The sequence below is a fragment of the Puntigrus tetrazona genome, unplaced genomic scaffold, assembly GCF_018831695.1.
Source record: "Puntigrus tetrazona isolate hp1 unplaced genomic scaffold, ASM1883169v1 S000000513, whole genome shotgun sequence".
In the NCBI taxonomy this organism is placed as follows: Eukaryota; Metazoa; Chordata; class Actinopteri; order Cypriniformes; family Cyprinidae; genus Puntigrus; species Puntigrus tetrazona.
The window spans coordinates 1,552,375-1,575,279 of NW_025048150.1; the positions used below are offsets into that span (position 1 = coordinate 1,552,375).

The following is a 22,905-nucleotide window of genomic DNA, read 5'->3' on the forward strand; positions in this document are numbered from 1 at the left end:
AACTGTTCTTCGAGAGTGCAATCTCTATTAAAATGCATGTTTTTGAAAAAAATGGTTGATGCCGGATGACGTGAGCTCGCTGGTTGAAGCGTTTCCACGTGGCAGGAGCCGGAGGAGTGATGAACTGTGATGAGATGCCAGCTGGAGGAGAGGGATGGAGTTTGACTACAGCGAGCCGTGCTTCAATTGGTTTTCTGCGCCGACGGGTCGGTGGGCGAACGAGAAGGTTGACGGCTAGATGCGTTGTAGCCTGACGTGTGTTTAGCGGAGCTCGTTGTCATGCAGTAATATCTGAAGCTCTGAAAGGGATGCGTGTGATCAAGTCTGAGTCCGGTTTCAGACCTGGAGAAAGATAGGAGATATGAAGAGACCGTCTCGTCACCGACGTCCGTCTCCGAGCGGTGTGTGTTTCTGCGGGTCTGCTGTGTGTCACATTAACAGCAGAGAAGGACTGCACACCGTCACACTGACAGCACAGCGTGTGTGTGTGTGTGTGTGTGTGTGTGTGTGTGTGTGTTTCTTCTCCCTGTAGACATGCTGTCTGCTTTTCTGCTTTTAGACTGGGATCTAGTAGTCTTCTGTATTTAAGCATCAAAAACATTTCAGCATGTCTAGTGTTTTCGCTTTTCTCTTTATCTTTTCTTATACTTTTAAAAGTGATGTATCACACATAACCTGAATATTTTTCGGGGTATTTTTTTTTTTTATATTATTATACACCGTTATGCAAAGTTGGCAGGATTATGTCATGTTTCAGAAAGACGTCCCTTCTGGTCACCAAGGCTGCATTTATTTGATCAGAAACGTTAAGTTGTTATATAACATTACAATTCAAAATAATTGTTTCCTATGTGAATGTGATTTAAAATGTAATTTATTCCTTTAATGCATTGCTGCATTTTTTAACATCATCACTCCAGTCTTCAGTGTCAGGATTTTTTGAGTCCTGAAAAAAGAACAATATTTATAGCATAAAGAGCATTATAAATGTATTTGCTTATTTTTAATGATCAAAAGTATTCGTTTCCTCCTTAATGGTTGTTCAAGGGTTTGGGGAGGGTAAGATTATGTAATGTTTTTGAAAGCTTTGAATGTCTCTTCTGCTCATCAAGGCTGCATTTATTTGATTAAAAATAAACATAAATTATAAAAATAAATAAAATAAAAATACATATATATATATATATATATATAATAAATTGTATATATATATAAATAAATAAATAATATAAATATATATATATATATATATATATATATATATATATATATATATATATATATATATATATATATATATATATATATATAAATTCAAAATAACTCTTTTTTATTGTAATATGTTTTAAAATGTAATTTCTTCCTGTGACACAAAGCCTCATTACTTTTCTATAGCCTCATAGTTTTCTTTTGTGTGTGTGTGTGTGTGTGTGTGTGTGTGAAAACCATTATACATTTTTATTTTCAAAATTCTTGATTGAATAGAAAGTTTCGAAAAAGCAGAAGTCGTCTCTGGTAGCATTTTTAATGTCTTTTTTGTCACTGATTAAAAGCACTATATGGTGTTTATGGTACATCTACAAAAACATACCAACGAGTACCGCTGCATATGAATATGTCTCACACACACACACACACACACACACACCTAGAACAGCTGTTGAGTCACGCTGGAAGCAGGAAGTTCCACATTAGCTCTGCTAAAGCAACGCTAACTGTCGTCTTGTCATCAATCCGGCCGATTAGCTTTAAAACAAGCGTTTGAGTGTTGCGTCTGACGGAGGTGTGTGTGTGCGGTCTCTGTCCCTCTTCGGCCGCTGTGTGGTCTGAAGGTCTGCTGGACATCCAACAGTCACTAGAAGCGGCGCTGGGCTTGTGCTCCATGACCCCGAACGGCTCTTTGTGGAGGCCCTCAGGGGCCCTGGAGGAGTCCGGCTAGAGACGTTTAGTCTTTAAGGGCCCCATGATTAGAGAAGATCTAATGGAGCTTGACACAACGCTTGTTGTGTGCACCTATCTAAAGGAAGTTATTTGTATATTCATTAATATTTTAACTAGCATTTATTTTTACATTTTCAGTTTTCATCTGAATTCTAGTTTTATGTGCCTTTTCATTTAACCCTATTTTGAGTACTTTTTTATATTAATATATTATATTACCATTTTATTAGAAGCATTGCATTTAATTTTATGTCAGTTTTTTTTTTTTTTATTAATACCTTTCAGAATTGTTTATTTCAGTTTTAGTTGCTGTGCTTTTGTCATTTTATTAGCTTTACGTTTATTTGTAAAACGTTTACTTTTAGTTTTTAGTCATTTTAGCTCTTAGCATCCCTGCATTTTAGCTCTTAGCATTTAGCTGGCAGCGCTTTACTATACTATACCATGGTGCTGTTTGATTTTTACCATGGTATTTAATTGCATAACTCACAATAACGCACACATTGTGACGATGCAGTCCGGGCAGCCGACAGCGTGCTGTAGACCTGGAGTATTTTTCTCTCGTCAGGCATGAGACGTGATGCAGCTGGTCCGGGAGAGGTTTGGCTAGAAACAGGCCTGGAGACCCTGCTTACGTCGGACCAGATGCGCGTGTGCCAGGAAAACACACTGACATTAACATTTCAACAGGCTCTTATCGAGGCCTCGCAGCTTGATCTCTGTGTTTCTAAAGTCAAGCGGAAAGAACCAATCAGAGCAGCCGCTGAGTGACTGATTGATCAGCCGGCCAATCGGTTAACCCCGCGGAAGTCAGAAGGGCAGGGGTTCGGTGAGGAGATGAGATGATCAGAAGGACAGGGACTTTAGTCGGGAACCGATATTACCGATATTGCTCTTATCAGGATGTCAATAACTGAATCCTTCACTTAATCGTGCATCTCAAACGAAAACAAACTACGTCCACAATAAACAATAAGTGAGATTCATGCTAAAAACAAATGCATTTATTTATGACACATGTTCTCTGTAAACATGCCATTTTGCTTCTCGAGCCGATGCATTTACCTTTGGGTACGTTTACTTTTTTTAATAATTCAAAAACAGTTATCCATAAAATGACCGTGTGCAATTTAATATCGAATCAAGAACGTCTCGGAACGCCACGGTGCAATGATGGTTTAAATATTTCTCTGCTATTCCAACTATTCAAGAAATGTTTCACGCGCTAAACCCCTTTCTGTTTCCACGTTTAGTGTCGGTAGTTAATCAAAACGATATTTTTTTCCAAATAAAAACAACAACAATAATATCAGGATAGTTTTTTGTTCACCGTATTCAAATGTCATGTTGTTTTTATGCTAAGTCTAAAAAGCAATTAAGCAAACTTCAGATATGTCTTCAAATGCTGATTAATCCTATCTGGTCTCATGGCATAAACATACTTTTTATCGGGACACAAAATATGTACCAACAAGTACATATCGCTGCAGTTTCCAGAAGAAGTGAACACTAGAGACAGTAAAACTCTGACACCCTTTAATTTTTTCACGCAGATATTCAGAGTTTCCATTAATAAAGCTGAATTTTCACATGTCGTGTTATGACTTCAAAGCAATATTAATATGCCGGGAGTTTTGGAAACCGACGCTTTCGCACGTTCTTTTGCAAATCTGTGTAAAAAAACGCAGTTAAATCCAAAAAAGCTTTTTGCATTTGTTAATCGGGTAGGATTTGGGGTATGGCAATACTACAGCACAACTATATCAACGTAATAAAAAAATGTGCCGGGGCTCACGTATTGAACCTGTGTTTTTGGTGAAGCGTGCCGTAAGGTGCATATAAACGGTGTTGCTCATCAAGGTACACATTTTTATGAGACCAGGTTGAATTATTCACTTCGACTCCAAGCTCATTCTGTTAATATTCACCCGAAACAAAACGTGCGATTGGGATTTGCTTGGAAACAATTAATTAACGCATGGAAACGATTAACGCACCGGACTGAATGCGAACATCCGTGCGCCATCATTCGCTTTTAAAAAAAACCTGAAAAAGTCGCGTAACCTTCAAAGGTAAATAGATAAAATGGAAAAGCTCCGGATCTGGAGGGTCAGGCTGGATGTGGGTGAAGTGACTGAACGTGTCTGCATGCGTCCGGCTCGACCTGTTGCTGAGGCTAACGCATGCGCTGCGAGAGAGCAGCAGATGTGTGTGTGTGTGTGTGTGTGTGTGTGAGATAGGCACCAGGTGCAGCTTTTGTTTTGCCTTCTTTTCTTCAACCCTGGCTCCCGCCTCCCTCTCAAACTCCTATTTTCCTCTTTCCCTCCCCACTGGAACTTTTTATTGCTCTTTCAGAGCCCAGGAGACTTCATGGAGTTATATCGGTTATATTCATCTTAAAGTCTGCGTTATAGAGCTATGAAATGAATGCAGAGGGCGGCTCGGGTCATCCGAGGTTGGAGCGTAGGTCTCCTGGCAAATTCGATCACGTTTCGTGATGTTATCGAGATCTTTTTATGCATGCATTTGGAGTTTTGCTGTTTGAGACGCTCTCTCAGCTTCAGGTGTTTAAGTGCGACGAAAAAGGTTGAAATTGTGAGATATAAACTCAATTCTGAGACAAAAAAGTCAAATGTAGTATTTTTTTATTGTATGAAAAGAACTGTGAGATTCTGAGCATAAAGGACCATTGCGAGATATCAACAAATGAGTGAAATAATACAACTGAACCGTAATATAAACCAGAAAAAGAGATTTTAAGCATAAAGTTCTCAGTTGTGACATATTAAGTTGCAAGTTTGAGAAATAAAACAATTGAATTTGAATAGAAGCTCACAATTTTTAGAAAAAGGTCCAAATTGCGAGAAAAAAGCCTGAACTGTGCTCACAATTTCTAGAAAAAAAGCGTATTTAGAAAGGTCTAAAGTGTGACAAATAAAGTTGCAATTCGGAAAAAAGCCTGAATTATGAGATATAGACGTGCAAATCTGAGAAATAAAACACCAGAATTGCAATATAAACTGGAAAAAAAGGTCCAATTTGTAGTTCTATGAAAAAAGTGTTGCCCGTTTGAGACAAAAAAACATCTGAATTGTAACGTAAACTCGCAATTAAAAGAAAAAACCATTAGCTTCAAACTTCTAACTTTTAAGGAAAGAGCTCAGAATCGTTATATAAAGTCATTAAGTCCAATATATGAAATAGTTGCAATTCTGAGAAAGCGCTTTTATTATTTTTTATATTTTCACTCGGCGGCAGAAGAAAGCTTCCGAGGAGCCTTGAGATGAGGGTGTTTTTTTTTTTTTTCTTCCTGAGGTGAAACATCTGAAAGCGTCCAGCATCTCCGTGTTCTTCTGGGATCTGGACACAGGTGACTGTTGGAGACTCCAGCTGTCCTTCACACCCCCAGCAGCTCCATATGGTGGAAGAACAGAAGGAGACGGAGGGGGAGGGAAACAGAAACATCCGTCCCAGCTCTTTCTCTTTCTTTCTTTCTGTCTCTCTCTCTCACACACATAATAATGATCCGATAGCTTAACCCTTTTGTGTCCGTGGCTCTGTGTGGGTTTGTTTTGCTGATGCGCGGCCGGAGGCGGAGCGGCTCTTTAAATGATTTCTAAACACATTGAAGCGCTTTTAATGGAAATTCATATATCATTTTAAACAAAGACAGGCCGGGCTTTTTAAATCAACTCTTTGTGCCTCGATGTTTAACGTTTTGGGGGAGTAAAGCTCTTTCAGACGGGGTTGGTTATATTCTCAGAGTCGGCGTGGTTTTCACGCGTTTGAGGAAAAATCGGATGTGTGTTACGATAAATGCGCGGGAATCGGAATCGGACGTAAACGGAGGTGGCAAAAACAGGGCCCGGAGTTGTCTTTTGAATTTAGATGCAAGAAATAGAATTGAAAGGAATGCAAATGAATGCGATCGATCTGCGTTGAAATTCAGTTTAGCATCGTCATATCTATGTTTGACCCAGAATGCATTCGATTAGAGAGCGAAATGTTAAATGTTGAGGGTTCATGCTCGGTAAATATACATGATAACTACAAAAGTGAGTGAAAGCGAACTGAGCTGTTTTGCATAACGGTCTGTGTAACATTCATTTCAGATATTTCTTAGTATGCATTAATAGGCAGTTATGCATATTTCTGCGTACTCAAATAAACTAGCTACTGATCAATCTGTGGTGAAGCAGTGGTTAAATGTTATAAATAAGCAGCTTAAAGTTTGTGAGCGTCATGAGATGTGTCTAGTATTGAGAGTGACGTTTAAGAACAGCAGAAATGAATGTTTCCTCTTTATGTGTAACAGGTGGCAGTCAGAGGAAGCTGTGTGTTTTACTGTGAGCAGATCAATATTGATCCTGGAGCTGTGCTAACAGACCTGTGTGCTCGGAGTGTGTGTGTGTGTGTGTGTGTGACCGTCTCAGGTGCAAGGATGCTCGAGCAGTTCAGTGACTGATAACCAAAGACTCCACACCTGCCTTTTGTCCCTGAAACTACGAAAAAGGCTATATTTAAGAGCTGGAAGCATCTACAGTTTCAATACATTTTTATCAGCCTTCAGTTATGCATAACATTTTTTTTAGATATTAGATTTTAGAATAATTTAGATATTTAAAAAAAAAAAAAAAAATATATATATATATATATATATATATATATATATATATATTTATTTTTATTTTTATTTTTGTGTGTTTTTTATTGTGTTTTCTGGGTGAATTACAGAAGTTAATTTATGTTATTAATTACTAAGTAAAATTAATTACAAAACAAACCCATAATCGTGCTTAAATAATTGATTCATAAACATTATTATGATTTTTAAGAGGATTGCAGCCATTATAATGCCCATCTATTGTATTTACACTCATACAATACAATTTAATAATATGCACATATATATATATATATATATATATATATATATATATATATATATATATATATATATATATATATATATTTCAGAATCAGTCTAACAGATATATTTAGTGTTGAGCAACGTTTTTGTGTACATAATATAAACATATATTTAATAAAGAAATTGTTTATATATTAAATATAGTTATATATATATATGTATTACTATTTGTGATATTTGAAAATGAACGTGACTCCAGTCTGATTTGAGAGAGCATTTCTAATGAATGTTCTGATCCACGTTATAAAAGTGTATGTTTTAGTGTTGGTGCTGGTTGAGCCGTAGTTCTCCGCAGGTGCGATGCTAATCTCTGCTAACAGACGGTGCTTTCGGGAGGCTTTGTGTACATCCTATGGTGTGGCACAAAACCAAATGGCTGGGCTTCCTGTTTCTCCCAGGCCTTCCCGCGTTCTACTTCCTGCCTCCTAGGAAGGAACCAGGTGTACATGGAAGGCAAAAAAGCTGGCATATGATTTTTTCAGTCAGGCATTAAGAGGGGCAGCCTGAAGGACCCGGAGCGGGGCTCAGGTGCGCTCTCAAACCACAAGATCTGTGTCTGCGTGTCCAAGCGTGTGTGTGTGTGTGTGTGTGTGTGTGCGTGCAAAAGTGTGTCGCACCTGTGACTGCGCTGCATTCGATTAAGGGCTAAGACGATGATTTTGTTGGACTCTCATAATAAAGACACAAGAATGAGATCTGTTGCAAAATCAGCTTAAATTACAAAGAATTTCAGCAGTTGATTAGTTCTCATGGAGGAGCAAACTTTCAGAAACACACAATAAATGTGTAAATAATAATAATACAATAATAAATAATACAATAAATGCATCTGATAATTATAATAAATAAATAGAAAATAAATATGTTGCTGTTGTTTGTTTTTATATATCATAACAATTGCATATTTTTTTATAGTTTATATATTATACTGTGGGTTTTATTCTCTATTCAAATATGTTTTATTTGTTTTATATTAATGTGATTTTTACAAATTTTATTCATTATATTTTTCTGTTATAGTTTTTTAAATATATTTTCACATTTATATTTCACTTCTTGTTTTTTTCACAAATTTTTTATTAGTTTTGGCTTATTTTTGTCATAATGATGTAACCAAAATAAATAAATAAATAAAAAATAAATATATATATTCTACAAGATTTAAAAAAATGTTTATTATATTTTTCTATTATAGTTTTTTAAATATATTTTCACTTTAATATTTCACTTTTTTTTTTTTTTTTTTACTAATTTTTTATTAGTTTTGGCTTAATTTTGTCATAACGATGCAATAAATAAATAAAAATAAATATATAAAATATATATATATATATATATATATATATATTTGTGTGTGTGTTTTTTTTCAGGGTATAATAACCCTTGCACACAACTCAAAAACATAATCAGAAAGAATGATATAAACAGCATATCAACTGTAACTTGCAAAACGCCATTTCAATTCACTCACGTTTTCTGCCGCGTGACGAACCCGTCTGCTCATCACGACCGCAATGAAACGTAAAAATAAAGCGCTATAACAATCCCATTAAAGGCCGCCTTACTTTTCATTGTTATGTCATGGAACCCGTTTACAATCATTCGGCGAGAAACACATTCACTGCATTAGTTTCCCATGAATAAACATTAAACAAAACACGCTTTTCAGCGAGAGAAGCCCCGTCCGTCCATGAAAAGTCGTCTGGTAAGAAGCGTTTCATGACCTTTGACAAGTCGATCTGTGTGGGTCTATTAGCCGTCTTTGTAAAAGCTTTTTCGGCGGTCTGATATACTCCAAATGAGGCCGATGGCTTCTCTCACGGCTCTTGTAGAACAATAGCGCCTCTGATCTACGACTTTTGGGCCTGGTGGTCCATTCACAGGCAGAAAGTATGCATTTAGCCCTTGACGGCTTTTGTGAAGCCTAGTTAGTGAGCGTGAAATGGCCGATTCTCCATTCTTAAGCGGGCTCAATGATCGCCCTTTCTTACCCGAGGACAAAACCCGGTTCATTTGCACTTCAGCTGTCGGGACTCCACGGCTCTTAAACAGGGGCAGAAAACATCTGGTGTGCACCAGAAAGGGCCGATGGCTTCAGCAAGGGCGCGAGGGTTAAGATTAGACGAGCGCGGAAATTTATGCCGCTTTAAGAGGTTCGGGCTCAATTGGATCGCCGAGGCGTCTTTAACACGGATTGCATATCAATGGTGCTTCTGGGAACGTTTCGGATGGGGCTGAGAATTGATTGCGTGGCGATTCGGCGTCAGATCGGAGATGTCCTTTATTGGGTTTTAATGGGAATCTCTCCACGAGCGAACAATGAGGGCAACGAGTGATCTGTCGATCTCTGCTTTTTCAGACTGCACAGAGAAGAACGTTCCTGCCATGCCCGGTTCCCCAGTGGATGGAAAGACTCATTCCAGACCGACCGTCTCCGTCATGCCCCCTCTGCCCTCCGTCAACCCCAGCGGACCTCGACCGGCTGCCTTCTCCACCACAGCATGTGAGTATGCGGCTTAGGCCCTAGTGCGTCACATAGCATTTCTGCAGTGTGCGTGCTCTGCAGGGGACTTGGGTTTTCTGCGTGCATGATATTCCCGGATAACCTGTTGCATTTGCAGCACGCGGTGCGCAAAAGCGATTTCGGACACTCTTAATGAGGACATTAGTCGACGTGGATCATGCAGTCTGCGCAGTCGGTTTATACAAATAATATGCAGCAGTATCCACTCAACTCATGTTATAATTAAAGCTAGAATCTGTATTAATGCAGTGCATATTGAAACTGGAAAAAAGTTGCACAGACAGGAAATAAGCTACATTTTTTGTATGTAGTATGCAATTTGCAGTATGCAGTGCACTTGACCTGACCTTTCGATTCCAGCATGATCGATAGACCAAAAGTGATGGACGTAATGAGGTCATGTGACGACGGCATAGCGCTAGTCGCGTAATTAATCAGTTATTGATGAATCGGAGGAAAATATCAATGCACGGAGTGGGTGGAATGTCCAGATAACCTATTTGACAAAATCGTAGTATGTAGTATGAGGTTTACAGTATGCAGTGTGCTTGACTTGACCTTCAATGTCCAGTTTAACAGGAACACTGACGCCCTAATTCTGTCATATAATCTTTCACCAGAGAACTGCGGTACTTTAAATGAATAGTAGTGCATTTAAATTTCATCATTCATGCGTTTGTATGCAAAAACAACTTTTTGTGCAAAAAAGGAGCAACTAACTGCAGTAACAAAATACTAAGAAATGCAGGAATATGTAAATAAAAAAATATATATTAAAAAATAAATAAATATATATATATATATATATATATATATATATATATATATATATATATATATAATTATTTTTTTATTTTTTATTTTTTCAAATAAAGCAGAAATATAAAAAAATAAAACTAAAAACTAATTAAGAAAGAAAAGAAAGGAAAGAAAGAAAGACTGTAAACAAGTAAAATCCAAAATTGAGAATAAATAGTAATGTAAACAGTCTTTAAAATAAGAAATAAAATAATAATATTAATATTAATAAAAACTGTAGTATAAGTATGTAATTTGGTGCTGCCAAACAATAAATCACCATTAATCGCATCCAAAATAAAAAGATTTGTTTACATTGAACATGTGTGTATATTTATTATGTATATACAAATTCATATACAGGATGTATACGTTTAAAAATATATATATTTGGGTATTAAATATATACTATTTATTGTAAACATATGTAAAGATATTTTAACTATATACCGTACGAGTGTGTACGTAATAAATAAACACATTACACACAAATTTATTATGTAAACCAAAAGAAATATTTTGGTCGGGGTTAATCATTTAGCAGCACTAAATAATGCTGTGTTTGCAGTGACCAATGGGATCAATCACTCTCCGCCGATGCTCAACGCCATTCCCTCGCCGCCTCAGCGCTACAGCAACGGCCCTTCGTCCTCGTCCTCCTCCTCTCTGGCCAATCAGCAGCTCCCGGCGACCTGCGGCGCTCGCCAGCTCAGCAAACTCAAGCGCTTCCTCACCACGCTGCAGCAGTTCGGCAACGACATCTCGCCCGAGATCGGAGAGAGCGTCCGGAGCCTGGTGCTGGCGCTGGTGGTGGGTCCCTCGCACGCCGTTCACGAGAAGCCACCGGTCGGGCGTCAACCGGAGCTAACTAGCTGTGTGTCTGTCCCACAGAACTCCACCGTCACCATCGAAGAGTTTCACTCCAGACTGCAAGAAGCTACCAACTTCCCCTTGAGGCCGTTCGTCATCCCCTTCCTGAAGGTAAATGGCCAATAATAGTTTAGTTAAAAAATAAAAAAAACTCACTTTTTACTAGACCAATTAGTTTTTTGTCCTAGTTAATAATTATTTTTAATAAAAAAGTAGCTACAATAATTATTAAAAATAATGAAGAATTTTTTAAAATAATTATTATTTAATAATTATTTTTAAAAATTTTAATTATTTTTAATAATTATTGTAGCTACTTTTAAATAAATGTAGTTCTTCACATTTAGCTAAATAAATAGTTTTCAAGCACTAAAAAAAAAAAAAAAGTTAAGATAAAGATAACCAAAAGTATTCAGGCATTTTAGTTAAATTGATACTAAATAAAGCAAATAAAATAAAATAAAAAATGGGATAAAATAATAAATAAAAAAGAAATAGAAAAAGAAACATAAAAACTTAAAATATAAATACGAGGTGGAAATATATAAAGTGAAACAAAAACAAAGTAAACATAATACCTTTTTTCTTTTTATGTTCAATTTAAGAAATAGTGTAAATATTTAAAAAATAAATGTATATAAATGATATAAAATTAAATGTATTTAAAAAATAAATAGTGTATAAAACGATTATAAATATTTTTAATTTCTTTTTTAAAAACACAGTTTGAACGCTGGAATGTGGATTTTAGTGAATCCCTGAAAAAATATTAAAATATTGATGTTAAGCTGATTTAAATAACATATTTTAAAACTAAAGTTAAATATGAGATGGAAACACTTCATGTCAAACTTAAAAAAAAAAATCTGAAATAGATTGGGAAAAACTATAGTTGTTGCACTAAATAAAAGCTAAAGCTCAGCCCAAAAAGAAATGGAAGCTAAATAGTAATATTTAAAAAGAAAAGGAAAAAGATCTTAAAATATTATAAGGCAACACATTTCCTTATAAGTTGTCCTTGTTACATGCACTATTATAATAAGAATAAATGATGCCTAATGCAAATAATCCTAACCATCTTAGTATTAAACATGCAAGCATTCCTAACCATATAGTAAGTGCGTGTAGTTAATATTACTCAGTAATTAAACGTGTTATTACAGTGTAACAAGGACACCTTCAAATAAATAGTAACCTGCTGAAAAAAGTGCATTGAAAGCATCTTAATAGATGGATAAAAGACAGCGGCTGATTGGATGATGGCATGCATGAATCTGAACGGAGAAAGTGGAAGGTGCTTGCTTCGTTCATTCACGGAGCGGGAATCCGGGGCGGTCGGAAGTGTGAAACACGACTATAAAGCGTCGCAGGCTTTTACGGGCTGAGCGGCATATGGAGCGCAAAATAAGAGAAGGAGAATGACAGGCGGCAGATGTGAGAGGAGGACCGAGTTAATCACGAACAGGAGCGTTCATATCACACCTGCAGAGAGGCCTGTCCTCGAAAACATTTGAAAGCTTCCCAGATCTTTTTCTTCGGCGTATCATTTTGAATGTAATCTCGGAAAGCTGAACCGCTTCGAATGCTGAGTGTTTCGGCGATTCACCAGCGAATCGTTCTTTTGATTCTTTGTAAACGATTCAGTCACAGCCAATGTGCGAATCACTTGGCGATGAGAAGAGCGTGAAACTGAAACGCAAGATTCATTCCTCTTTTTTTTTTTACTTTTGGGCAATCGGTCGTGGTGGAAAACGGGCTTCATGCAGGCCAAAACGAAACCTGTTAAAACCTGTTTGTTAAGATGAGATGAAGTTGAGATTGAGTTAAATATGAGATGAAAAAATAAACGATAAACATTAATAAATTAACGTACATAAAGTGTAAGTAGAAGAATTAAAATTAGAAAAAACAAACTAAAAATTAAATTAAATAAATATATATATATATATACAGTGTATATATATATATATACTGTATATATATAAATATATACATATATTTATATATATATATATATATATATATATACTGTATATATAAATATATAAAAAAAAAATATATATATATATATATATATATATATATATATATATACTGTATATATAAATATAAAAAAAAAATAAAATATATATATATATATATATATATATAAATAAAGAAACAATAACACATTTAAAAATGACTAAAACTGAAACAGAAAAAAAAGTAAAACTACAAATAATATACTAAACACTTATAATGGCTAACAACATAAACAGTATGCGACCAATACAACTACCTAAAAGCAACGTACAGTATGTAATGTAATTTATGGCAGCATTTATCCCCGTTTTGTTTCATTAAAATGTATAAAATGCTGGATCTGGTTCCCTAGTCGAATGACAAGCCCGTGAATCACCGGCGTTCAAATGAATCAGTAACATTAGCGTGCTTTACAGAGACGTGTAAGTTAGCTTCCCCTCGTGTTGGCCAGATGGTTTGACAGAAAACAGTCTGATATTCTTCGTATGTTGGCATCAGTAATCAAACTCACATGCCCGTCGCTGGCTCTGGTTTGTTTCATCTCGCCGACTGTTTCTCTTCTCCCGAGGCTGAAGTGTTTTCATATGAGAGATTTATTGACTATTTTGACGAGATGTCGGTGAAAAGAGCCGTAATGGCGAGCTGTGACGCTGAACAGACTCCGAGGCTCCTCCGAGTCTGTCGAGCAACCAGTCCCTCTGACCTTTATCTCCACTCCTAGCAGGAAAAATGCCAAAAATGTGCTGGTCAGACTTTAAGAAAAACCCTACAAAATGGGTTTGATTGCCAACTAGTGGCCAACCGATATTAGTTTTTTGATCAGCCAATGCCGATACCGATAACTTATATAAAATATAAAGCCGATATCATTTTATTTATTTTAATTAATATTTTAGAAATTTCATATCATTTGAAAATGTGTATATATATATATATATATATATATATATATATATATATATATATATATATATATATATATATATATATATATATATTTACAAATCGTATAAATGTGTATTTGCTGAATGCACACCGTCAAAATAAAAGTCCCGCCTCGAATGCATCAGCCAAACAGGAGAACTGATATCAGCCATGGTGGTATATTGACCTCATCCGATGTGTGTTGTGCGGTGAGATGAACGCAGTGTTTTTCTGCAGGCCAATCTGCCCTTACTGCAGAGGGAGCTCTTGCACTGCGCTCGAGCCGCCAAACAGACTCCGGCACAGTATCTGTCCCAACACGAACACCTCCTGCTCAGCACCACCGTCCCGTCGCCCGCCGACTCCACCGAACTACTGCTGGAGCCCAACGAGAGCAGCAAACGACACAGCCCTAACAGGTACCAGCACACACACACACACACACACACACACACACACACACATACACATACACATACACACACACACACACACATACATACATACACACACACACACACAGACAGATACACACTCACACACACACACACACACACACACACACACACACACACACACACACACACACACACACACACACACACACACACACACATACACATACACACACACACACACATACATACATACATACACACACACACACAGAGACAGATACACACTCACACACACACACACACACACACACACACACACACACACACATACACACACACACACACACATACATACATACACACACACACACACTCACACACACACACACACACACACACACACACACACACACACACACACACACACACACACACACACACACACACACACACACACACACACACACACACACACACACACACACACACACACACACACACACACACACACACACACACAGACACACATACACAGACACACACACACACATACACACACACACACACACACACACACACACAGACACACACATACACACACACACACACACACACACACACACACACACACACACACACACACACACACACACATACATACACACACACACTCACACACAGATACATACACTCACACACACACACACATACTCACACACACACACACACACACACTCGCACACACACATAAACACACGCATACACACACACACACACATACACACACAAAATACCATGATAGTACTGTGGCAGTCATTTGAAAGGAATAAATTACTGTGGTAAATTAAAATGCCATGCAAACATATATTTCAAATAAAACTGCAATAAAATAAAAAAAGGAATATTAAATGAAAACTTTTGCATTGAACTTTCCTGAATTAAGTTAAAATGCCAAAATTAATAACTGGAAAATAATTGTAGTCTGAAACGTGAAAAAAAGACACTTAAATAGTAACCTTTTAAAAAAAATTAGATGCTTATCCAAACTATCAAAAAACTATAATAATGCTAAAATAACAATAGCAATACTGTAAAGTAAAATTAATAACAATGGCAATGCTGTTAGATCAAATTAAATAAATGTGGCATTTATGTTATAGCTTACTGCCCTCAAGCTTACAGTCCATAAAAAAAAAATAATAATAATTCAATAGTAAAACATTTAACCAAGTAATAAATAAATATTTTGGATGATTGATAAAACATGGTATTATGCACAATAAATGCTCCAATTTTTTTTTAAGTGTTATTATGGATTTTATGTAATGTTGCAATTTAATATGTAGCATTTCTAAATATACCGTGGTATTTAATACAAGGTATGGCACGGTATTGTCTTTGAGCAGGTCCGAAAGTGTCATTGAGGATTTGTTTCTAATTTGACGTGTTTTTAATGATTTCCAGAAGTAAAGAGAATGGATTTCACGAGCGTCCTCCCGCCTCCCTGGAGCCACCGGCCAAACGAATCTGCACCATTAGCCCCGCCCCAGACACAGCCCCGCCCACCCGCTGCAGCTCCGCCCAGATCCACCCGACTCCGCCCCCTCTGCAGCACTACGCACTGGACGACATCAGCACGCCTCACCTGTACAGAGAGCCTCACCGGATCCTGGAGCTCAGAGAGCTGAAGGAGCGCCCGCGGCTCACAGGTAACACACACTCCTTTAACACTCGTCTCACACGCCAGAGCGTCTCTCATGTTACGCTGACGTCTTCAGGGAGTAACGGGGGCTACCGTGAGGAACCTGTGGACCACAGACTGACCGACAGAGAGTGGGCTGAAGAATGGAGACATCTCGATCACGTAAGGCTGGGTTTATTCGAAATTCAATATCATGTTACAGCATTAAACGGTGGTCACCAGATCAACTATCAAGAATAAAACATTTTTATATTTTACTTTTGAAATAATAAATACCACAACGTTATTCAGCTTTCATTTAAAGGCTTTATTTATATATTTTCAATTCTTCTTCTATTTTTACTTTTGTGTTTTTGTAATTTTGCTAAGCATTTTTGCCCATTTTTGTTTGTTTTAATATTTCTTTTTTTTTGCTGTAGTTTATTTACATTTCAGTTTTATTAATTGTAAAGGTTTTCCGTCTAATATTTAGTTTTTAAATAAAGCAAAGATTTGCATTATTTTATTTGGTAACGGCACCAAGTTTTTAGTATTTAAAAAAATTATGATTTTAAGCACATTCTTATTATGAAAAATATCATCTGTGTTACTTTAATGCAAAAAAGACATTTATTTAAACTAAATAAAATATTAAATTAAAATAAAAGTATTTATTCATCATATGAGTATTGGTTACAGTGGTTTTAAATTTACTCTGATTTAAATAAATAATCAGAATCATCACTAACAATGATAAATAGAAACATAAATATATATGTATACATAATGTATATCTATCTATCTAACTATCTATCTATCTATCTATATATCTATCTATATATATATATATATATATATATATATATATATATATATATATATATTCTTCTCTTTATTTAGATAAAAATAAAATCTTTTTGTAGTTCACATGAAATTGAGATCTATACATAATATGAAAGCAACAAATCATTTTTCTACAACTACTTGTCCGAATTAAGTTCTTAGCTAGTTTTTACTTCATATTTACTGTAAGAAATGTACAAAATATCTTCGTGGCACGTGATCCTTACTCGACATCTTATTGATTTTTGGCGAAATAAAAAGTATCGTTTTGACTCATGCAATGTACTGTTGGCTACCGCTTTTGTTTTATCAATGCATATTATATTAAATATGTAATATTCCATTAGCCGAATGATGTATGCGTGAAGTAACGTGCTCTGAGGTTCTCTGTGGCGTCTGTGTCTGCAGGTTCTGAACTGTATCGTGGATATGGTGGAGAAGACGCGGCGCTCTGTGAGCGTTCTGCGGCGCTGTCAGGAGTCCGACCGCGAGGAGCTCAATTACTGGAGGAGACGCTCCAACCCACACGAGGACGGGCGCAAGAACGGCTCGACCACGGCCAACGTCCCCTACAGCAAGACACACAGCCCTCTGTCGGCGGAGGGAGTCAACTCGGGTGAGTCGTTCAGGAGTTCAGAATCATTTCGGCTTTGATTCACTACAGCAGAGAGCGCTTCAAAGCAGGTGTCAGTGACCGAATTAGTGGCGCAAACGTCGTTAAATGCGACTGTTCGGTATCGATTATGCTCAATTTCATTCATTACGGAAGACATTTTAATTAAGAAAAATTTGCAGCTATAAGCAGTTCTTGAGGAAGACAATGGTGTCATTATTCAGTTCGGTTCAATGCTGAGAGATTTCGTTCGTTATAAAGCCAGTTCATTCAGTGTTAACTAAAGACAGTTCGATTCAGCAGTTATGAACGAATCAACTCATCTATAATCAGCTCTGCGGAAGACAGTAGTGTCGTTATTGGGGTTATTTCATTTCAGCGTTGGTTTCGTTTCATTCATTTTCATCACGAAACAAGTACGTTTCAACCATAATCAAGTTTACTGAAGACTATAGTGTCCTTCAGCTCAGAGTTAATCAGTTATATACAAAAACTCAATCGTTCAGCTCGATTCAGTTCAGTGAATATTCCTGAATATTAAAGGGACAGTTCACCCAGCTGACGGTAGCCATTGACTTCAATGGTAAGGAAAGAAATACCATGTAAGTCAATGGCTACCATTTGGTCGCCAACGTTCTTCGAAATATCTCCATTGCGCTCAACAGAAGAAAGGAATTCGAATTTCAATCTCCGTGAACCGTCCTTTTAAAACCCAGCTAGCAGGCTACGTCGTGTGTGTTTGAGAAGGAGCCTGCTGATGGAGCAGGTGTTGTGTATTTGAGTCCAGGCTGAGAGAATATCGTCTCGAACGCCGAGGTCTGGCCGCGTTCCTCGGCGCCATCTGTGCCCGAACGCTGCCCAAATCCCTCACGTGCCTCCGTATCCGTCCCTCCCGCTCCGCCGCTAATTCGCTCCTGATATATTTGTTTTTGCGTCCCGCAGACTCTCAGAGGGACCTTCCCCTGCGCGCCGGCTCTGGCTACGTGCCTGATGAGATATGGAGGAAAGCCGGTAAGGGCGGCAACCCAGATGCACCCTGGGAAACCTGTTTCCTCCCTTGCCACCTGTCTTGTTTCTCGTTGATCGCGAAAATGCTGATGCGCGTGCGGGTTTTGATTCCTGCAGAGGAAGCGGTGAACGAGGTGAAGCGCCAGGCCATGGACGAGGTGCAGAAGGCCGTGGCCGAGGCCGAGCAGAAAGCCTTCGAGATGATCACCGCCGAGAGAGCCAAGATGGAGAAAACCCTCGCCGAGGCCAAGAGGAAAGCCACCGAAGACGCCATACAGGTCATCAATGAGCAGGAGGACTCCAGCGAGGTGAGCGTCACATGCACTGGGACAGAAACATGTACTTCTGGCTTCCTTTTTATGCAGACATTTGCCTGATTGAAGCAACATTTGGTTATTTCTAGAATGTAAGCTAGAAGAGTACTGCACCGAAAGTGCATTCAAATAACAAGCGTCACTATTAAAAGACCAAAAATTAAAGGGGTCATATGACGTTGCTAAAAATAAAACATTATTTTGATTATTTGCGTGTGTAAAGCAATCTGTTTATGCGGTTTAAGGTATTATTTTCTACATGCTGTACATTCTCCTCTAAGCCCCGCCTCCTGAAACGGGTCGATTTGAGCAAAGCTCATCGTTCTAAAAAGGCGAGGCGTGCTCTGATTGGCCAGCCGTCCAGCGCGTTGTGATTGGCCGAACACCTCAAGTTACGCCCCTGTTCTCTGAAATAGAAATCTTTTGTGACGTTGTAAATAACTTCACAGTCACTTTTAATTAATTTATTGCATTCTCAATTAATAAAAGTATTTATTTTGTCCCGAACAAAATCTTGCTGACACTAAACTTTCAAACATATTTAGCATGGTACGCTATTTATGCTACGTACCATAGTACTATTAAACATAATGCCATATTTAAATTTTACTGTCATCCTTTACTGGCAATTTAATGCATTCTTTTGAAAAAAAAAAAAAAAAAAAAAAAAAAAAAATATATATATATATATATATATATATATATATATATATATATATATATATATATATATATATATATATATATGAATATATATATGAATATAATATAGATGTAAATTTTTATTTTTTTCAACAAGAATGCATATTTATTTATACTGTATATGTGTGTTTTTATATATATATATATGCATAAAATATACACATATGTAATGTAAACAAAACCTTTATTTTGGATGAATTTGGATTTTGGATGAATCACAGTTAATTGAGAGCATATATATATATATATATATATATATATATATATATATATATATATGCATTGCAATTAATCACATCCAATCTAATAATTAGTTTTTTATATGCATATGTCACTGTTAATACGTTTAATGTTTAATGTACATGTAGAAGCATTAGTTCCTCACGATACAGTACTGATGGTCTGTCTCTGTCTCTCAGTGCTGCTGGAACTGCGGGAGGAAGGCGAGCGAGACGTGCAGCGGCTGTAATGCAGCACGTTACTGCGGCTCTTTCTGTCAACACAAAGACTGGGAGAGACACCATCTCATCTGCAGCCCGGGGCTCCAGACGCAGCCCAAGTCCATGCCACGCGTCCCGGCCAAAGCCCCGGAGAGCGGCCCCGTCCTGAGCCCGGGCCTGGAGAAGAGCTCCAGAGCGTCCACCCCGGCCACCCCGGCCTCGTCCTCCTCCACGCCGGACGCCGCCGGACACTGAGAGAGACAGGAGACCGGCGCCGGACGCCATGGGAGCGACTCAGCTCGCTTATTTGGTGCAAATGTGATCGGTTTTACCCGCACAAACTGTTGTCAGTGTTTCGTGGGCGTTTGTGTGTGTGTGTGTGTGTGTGTGTGTGTGTGTAAATACAATATCAGAGCAATATAAAAGTGATGGATTCACCAAAGCTGTCGATGCTGTGACATGTTCATGTAATTATCTGATTATATTATCAATGGAGAATGAGTGTGTGTGTGTGTGTGTGTGTGTGTGTGTGTGTTGGAAGACAAACCCTGGTCTGAAGGGACCAGTTTTGATCAGGGTCCAGATGTACAATCATCAGCTTCCAGTACAGATTAAGGTCACGAACCGGTCAGTTTCTTGCGTCCACAATTAAAACTCTGCAATCTCAGGAGGATGTTACGTGTATATACTTTTATTTTCCGTTCCCCGTGTAGAGTCGAGGTTTCTTTTCTCCAGCTACCTTCATTTCGTACGGCACACCGCGAGTCGATTTATTTTTTCATTTTAAGAATGTGTAAAATATAACGGCGTAAGAGAATCTTTATTTTGTGAGCTACTTTGTGACGGTCGTTTCTTTTCTTCGAGAATTCTTGAATATTGCTATGAAGTAGATATTAAAAAAATAAAGACATTAACGTGACCTCGGGCTCCGATGATTGCTGTCTGTGTTTTTTAATGGATTTGATTATGTCATGGAGATAACGCTACAAAATGAACTTGCACTATTCGTTAATCCGTATTTTCTCGTAAATACGAGATGTGTTGTTACTGCACTGACTGTGTAATAATATAGAGCTAATAAATACGGTCAAGAAGAGCTTTTAAATTTATAGATGGAAAAACTTTGTGCATATGCCAAACCATAAAACATTTAACGACGAGGATACCATGTACGGGAAGTTGAAGAAGATGCATTAATATATCTAAATTTAGTTGCCATAAGAAAACTCATTCCAGCTGTAATACGTTAAAAAAAAAAAAAAAATAAAAAAAAAATATATATATATATATATATATATATATATATATATTTTTTTTTTTTTTTTTTTTACATACAATAAATATAATGTAATAAAATGCAATGCAATATATACACTTTTTTTTTTTTTTTTTAAATATGCATTAAATATAATATAATATAATACACTTCAGGTCTTCTGTCTGGCCTCACTTCAGCCTATATGTAGAAATATGTGCTTGCGTGTCTACAAATACATCTTTTGACACATAGTCACTTTCCACTAACCCTCCATTAACAAACACACTGTGTAGCATCCAACATAAAATCAATTCCAAATATCACTATAATGACAAAATTCAACAATAAATCACAAATGTGGATTTTCGGATCTGATGAGAAGAGCATGACCATACAAAAAAAAAAAAACGTGTTGAGATGAGATTTAGTGACCTCTATGGACAAACCAATTAAAACGAGATGGGACATTTTAACCCGTAGTTTTCCACCTTCCACCAGTAGATGGCAGAAACACTCTGGTTTTACAGATTGAGTCAACCTACATAAAAAACATAATCAGCCCTCTGCAGATTCATGCTCAGATTTGAGAAAAAAAGCCTGCTTTGAAACCCAGGTAGTATAAGCCTTCTGTGAGCTTTTAGTGATATAATGCATATAATGCATGTGTCACTTTCACATTTATTGGCAATGTTTAAGGAAAAAAATCTGTTAAGATTATGCATGCATGCTATATTCCTAAATCATATCCCCTACCACGTCTGTAGCATCTGATGCCATGCATTTTGAGTTCTTGATAGGCTATAACTTGCGACCCGTACTAAATTTATTTAGTAGTTTGAGAACGAGGCTTTTTGAGCGAACGGATTCAGTCGTGTTTCGATGCTTTGGAGGTTTAAACATGAACGTAATGAAGACAGACAGATTGAATTAGTCATTCATGACATGCAGATGTGTGTGTGTGTGTGTGTGTGTGTGTGTGTGTGTGTGTGTGTGAGAGGATCATCTTCACCCACACGCTCATCTTCACAAACATCTCTATCATCATGATACTATAATAACGCTGCTCGACATTTAAGGGTGTTTTGAAACAAGGCGGCGTGATTAAACGTATAAGAGATACAGCCACGAACACAAAAAACAGCCCAGAAATAAAATCTCAAAGGAAATCAGTCATGATATCATGGAGTTACGCCACAGAGAATCTGTTCAGCTTTTAATCAAACACACACGACTCCGAGATCCTGATCGCACGCATGGCTTGATCTCATCAAATGTAACTCGATGCAAAATGATGAAAAAAAGGCCTAGGTGTTGTTCTCCGCTGAATCTCTTGGTTTGATGCTAAAGTCTGCAGGATCCGCTGGAGATCTCCCCGGCAGACTGCATGATGGGATTTGATCTCAGCTCTAATCATTTAATGAAATCAGGGTGGAACCGACCCCCTCAGGTTCTCCGGACACACTCTTTCAGGCCACAGATAAATGAAGTAGTTTTTGGGTATCAGACTCGGCTGGATCTCGACTGGACACTCATTTTCTCACACACACACTACATAATCACAGTTCATTCAATCACTCTCTCTCTCTCTCACACACACACACACACACACACACACACACACACACACACACACACACAC

At 37.4% G+C, this 22,905-nt stretch overlaps 1 protein-coding gene across 1 annotated transcript in view; it reads left to right on the forward strand.

Annotated features, from left to right (window-relative positions):
* cbfa2t2 (CBFA2/RUNX1 partner transcriptional co-repressor 2) overlaps nt 1–20,927 on the forward strand; it is a 34,424-nt gene extending 13,497 nt beyond the window's left edge. The window contains 12 exon segments of the mRNA XM_043232219.1: nt 9,231–9,374; nt 10,762–11,003; nt 11,085–11,174; nt 14,247–14,428; nt 15,872–15,948; nt 15,951–15,984; nt 15,986–16,116; nt 16,186–16,271; nt 17,340–17,547; nt 18,487–18,555; nt 18,670–18,860; nt 19,988–20,927. Of these exon segments, the coding sequence (XP_043088154.1) occupies nt 9,231–9,374; nt 10,762–11,003; nt 11,085–11,174; nt 14,247–14,428; nt 15,872–15,948; nt 15,951–15,984; nt 15,986–16,116; nt 16,186–16,271; nt 17,340–17,547; nt 18,487–18,555; nt 18,670–18,860; nt 19,988–20,263 (1,730 nt within the window). The 3' untranslated portion in view covers nt 20,264–20,927.
* The last annotated feature ends 1,978 nt before the right edge of the window (nt 20,928–22,905 follow it).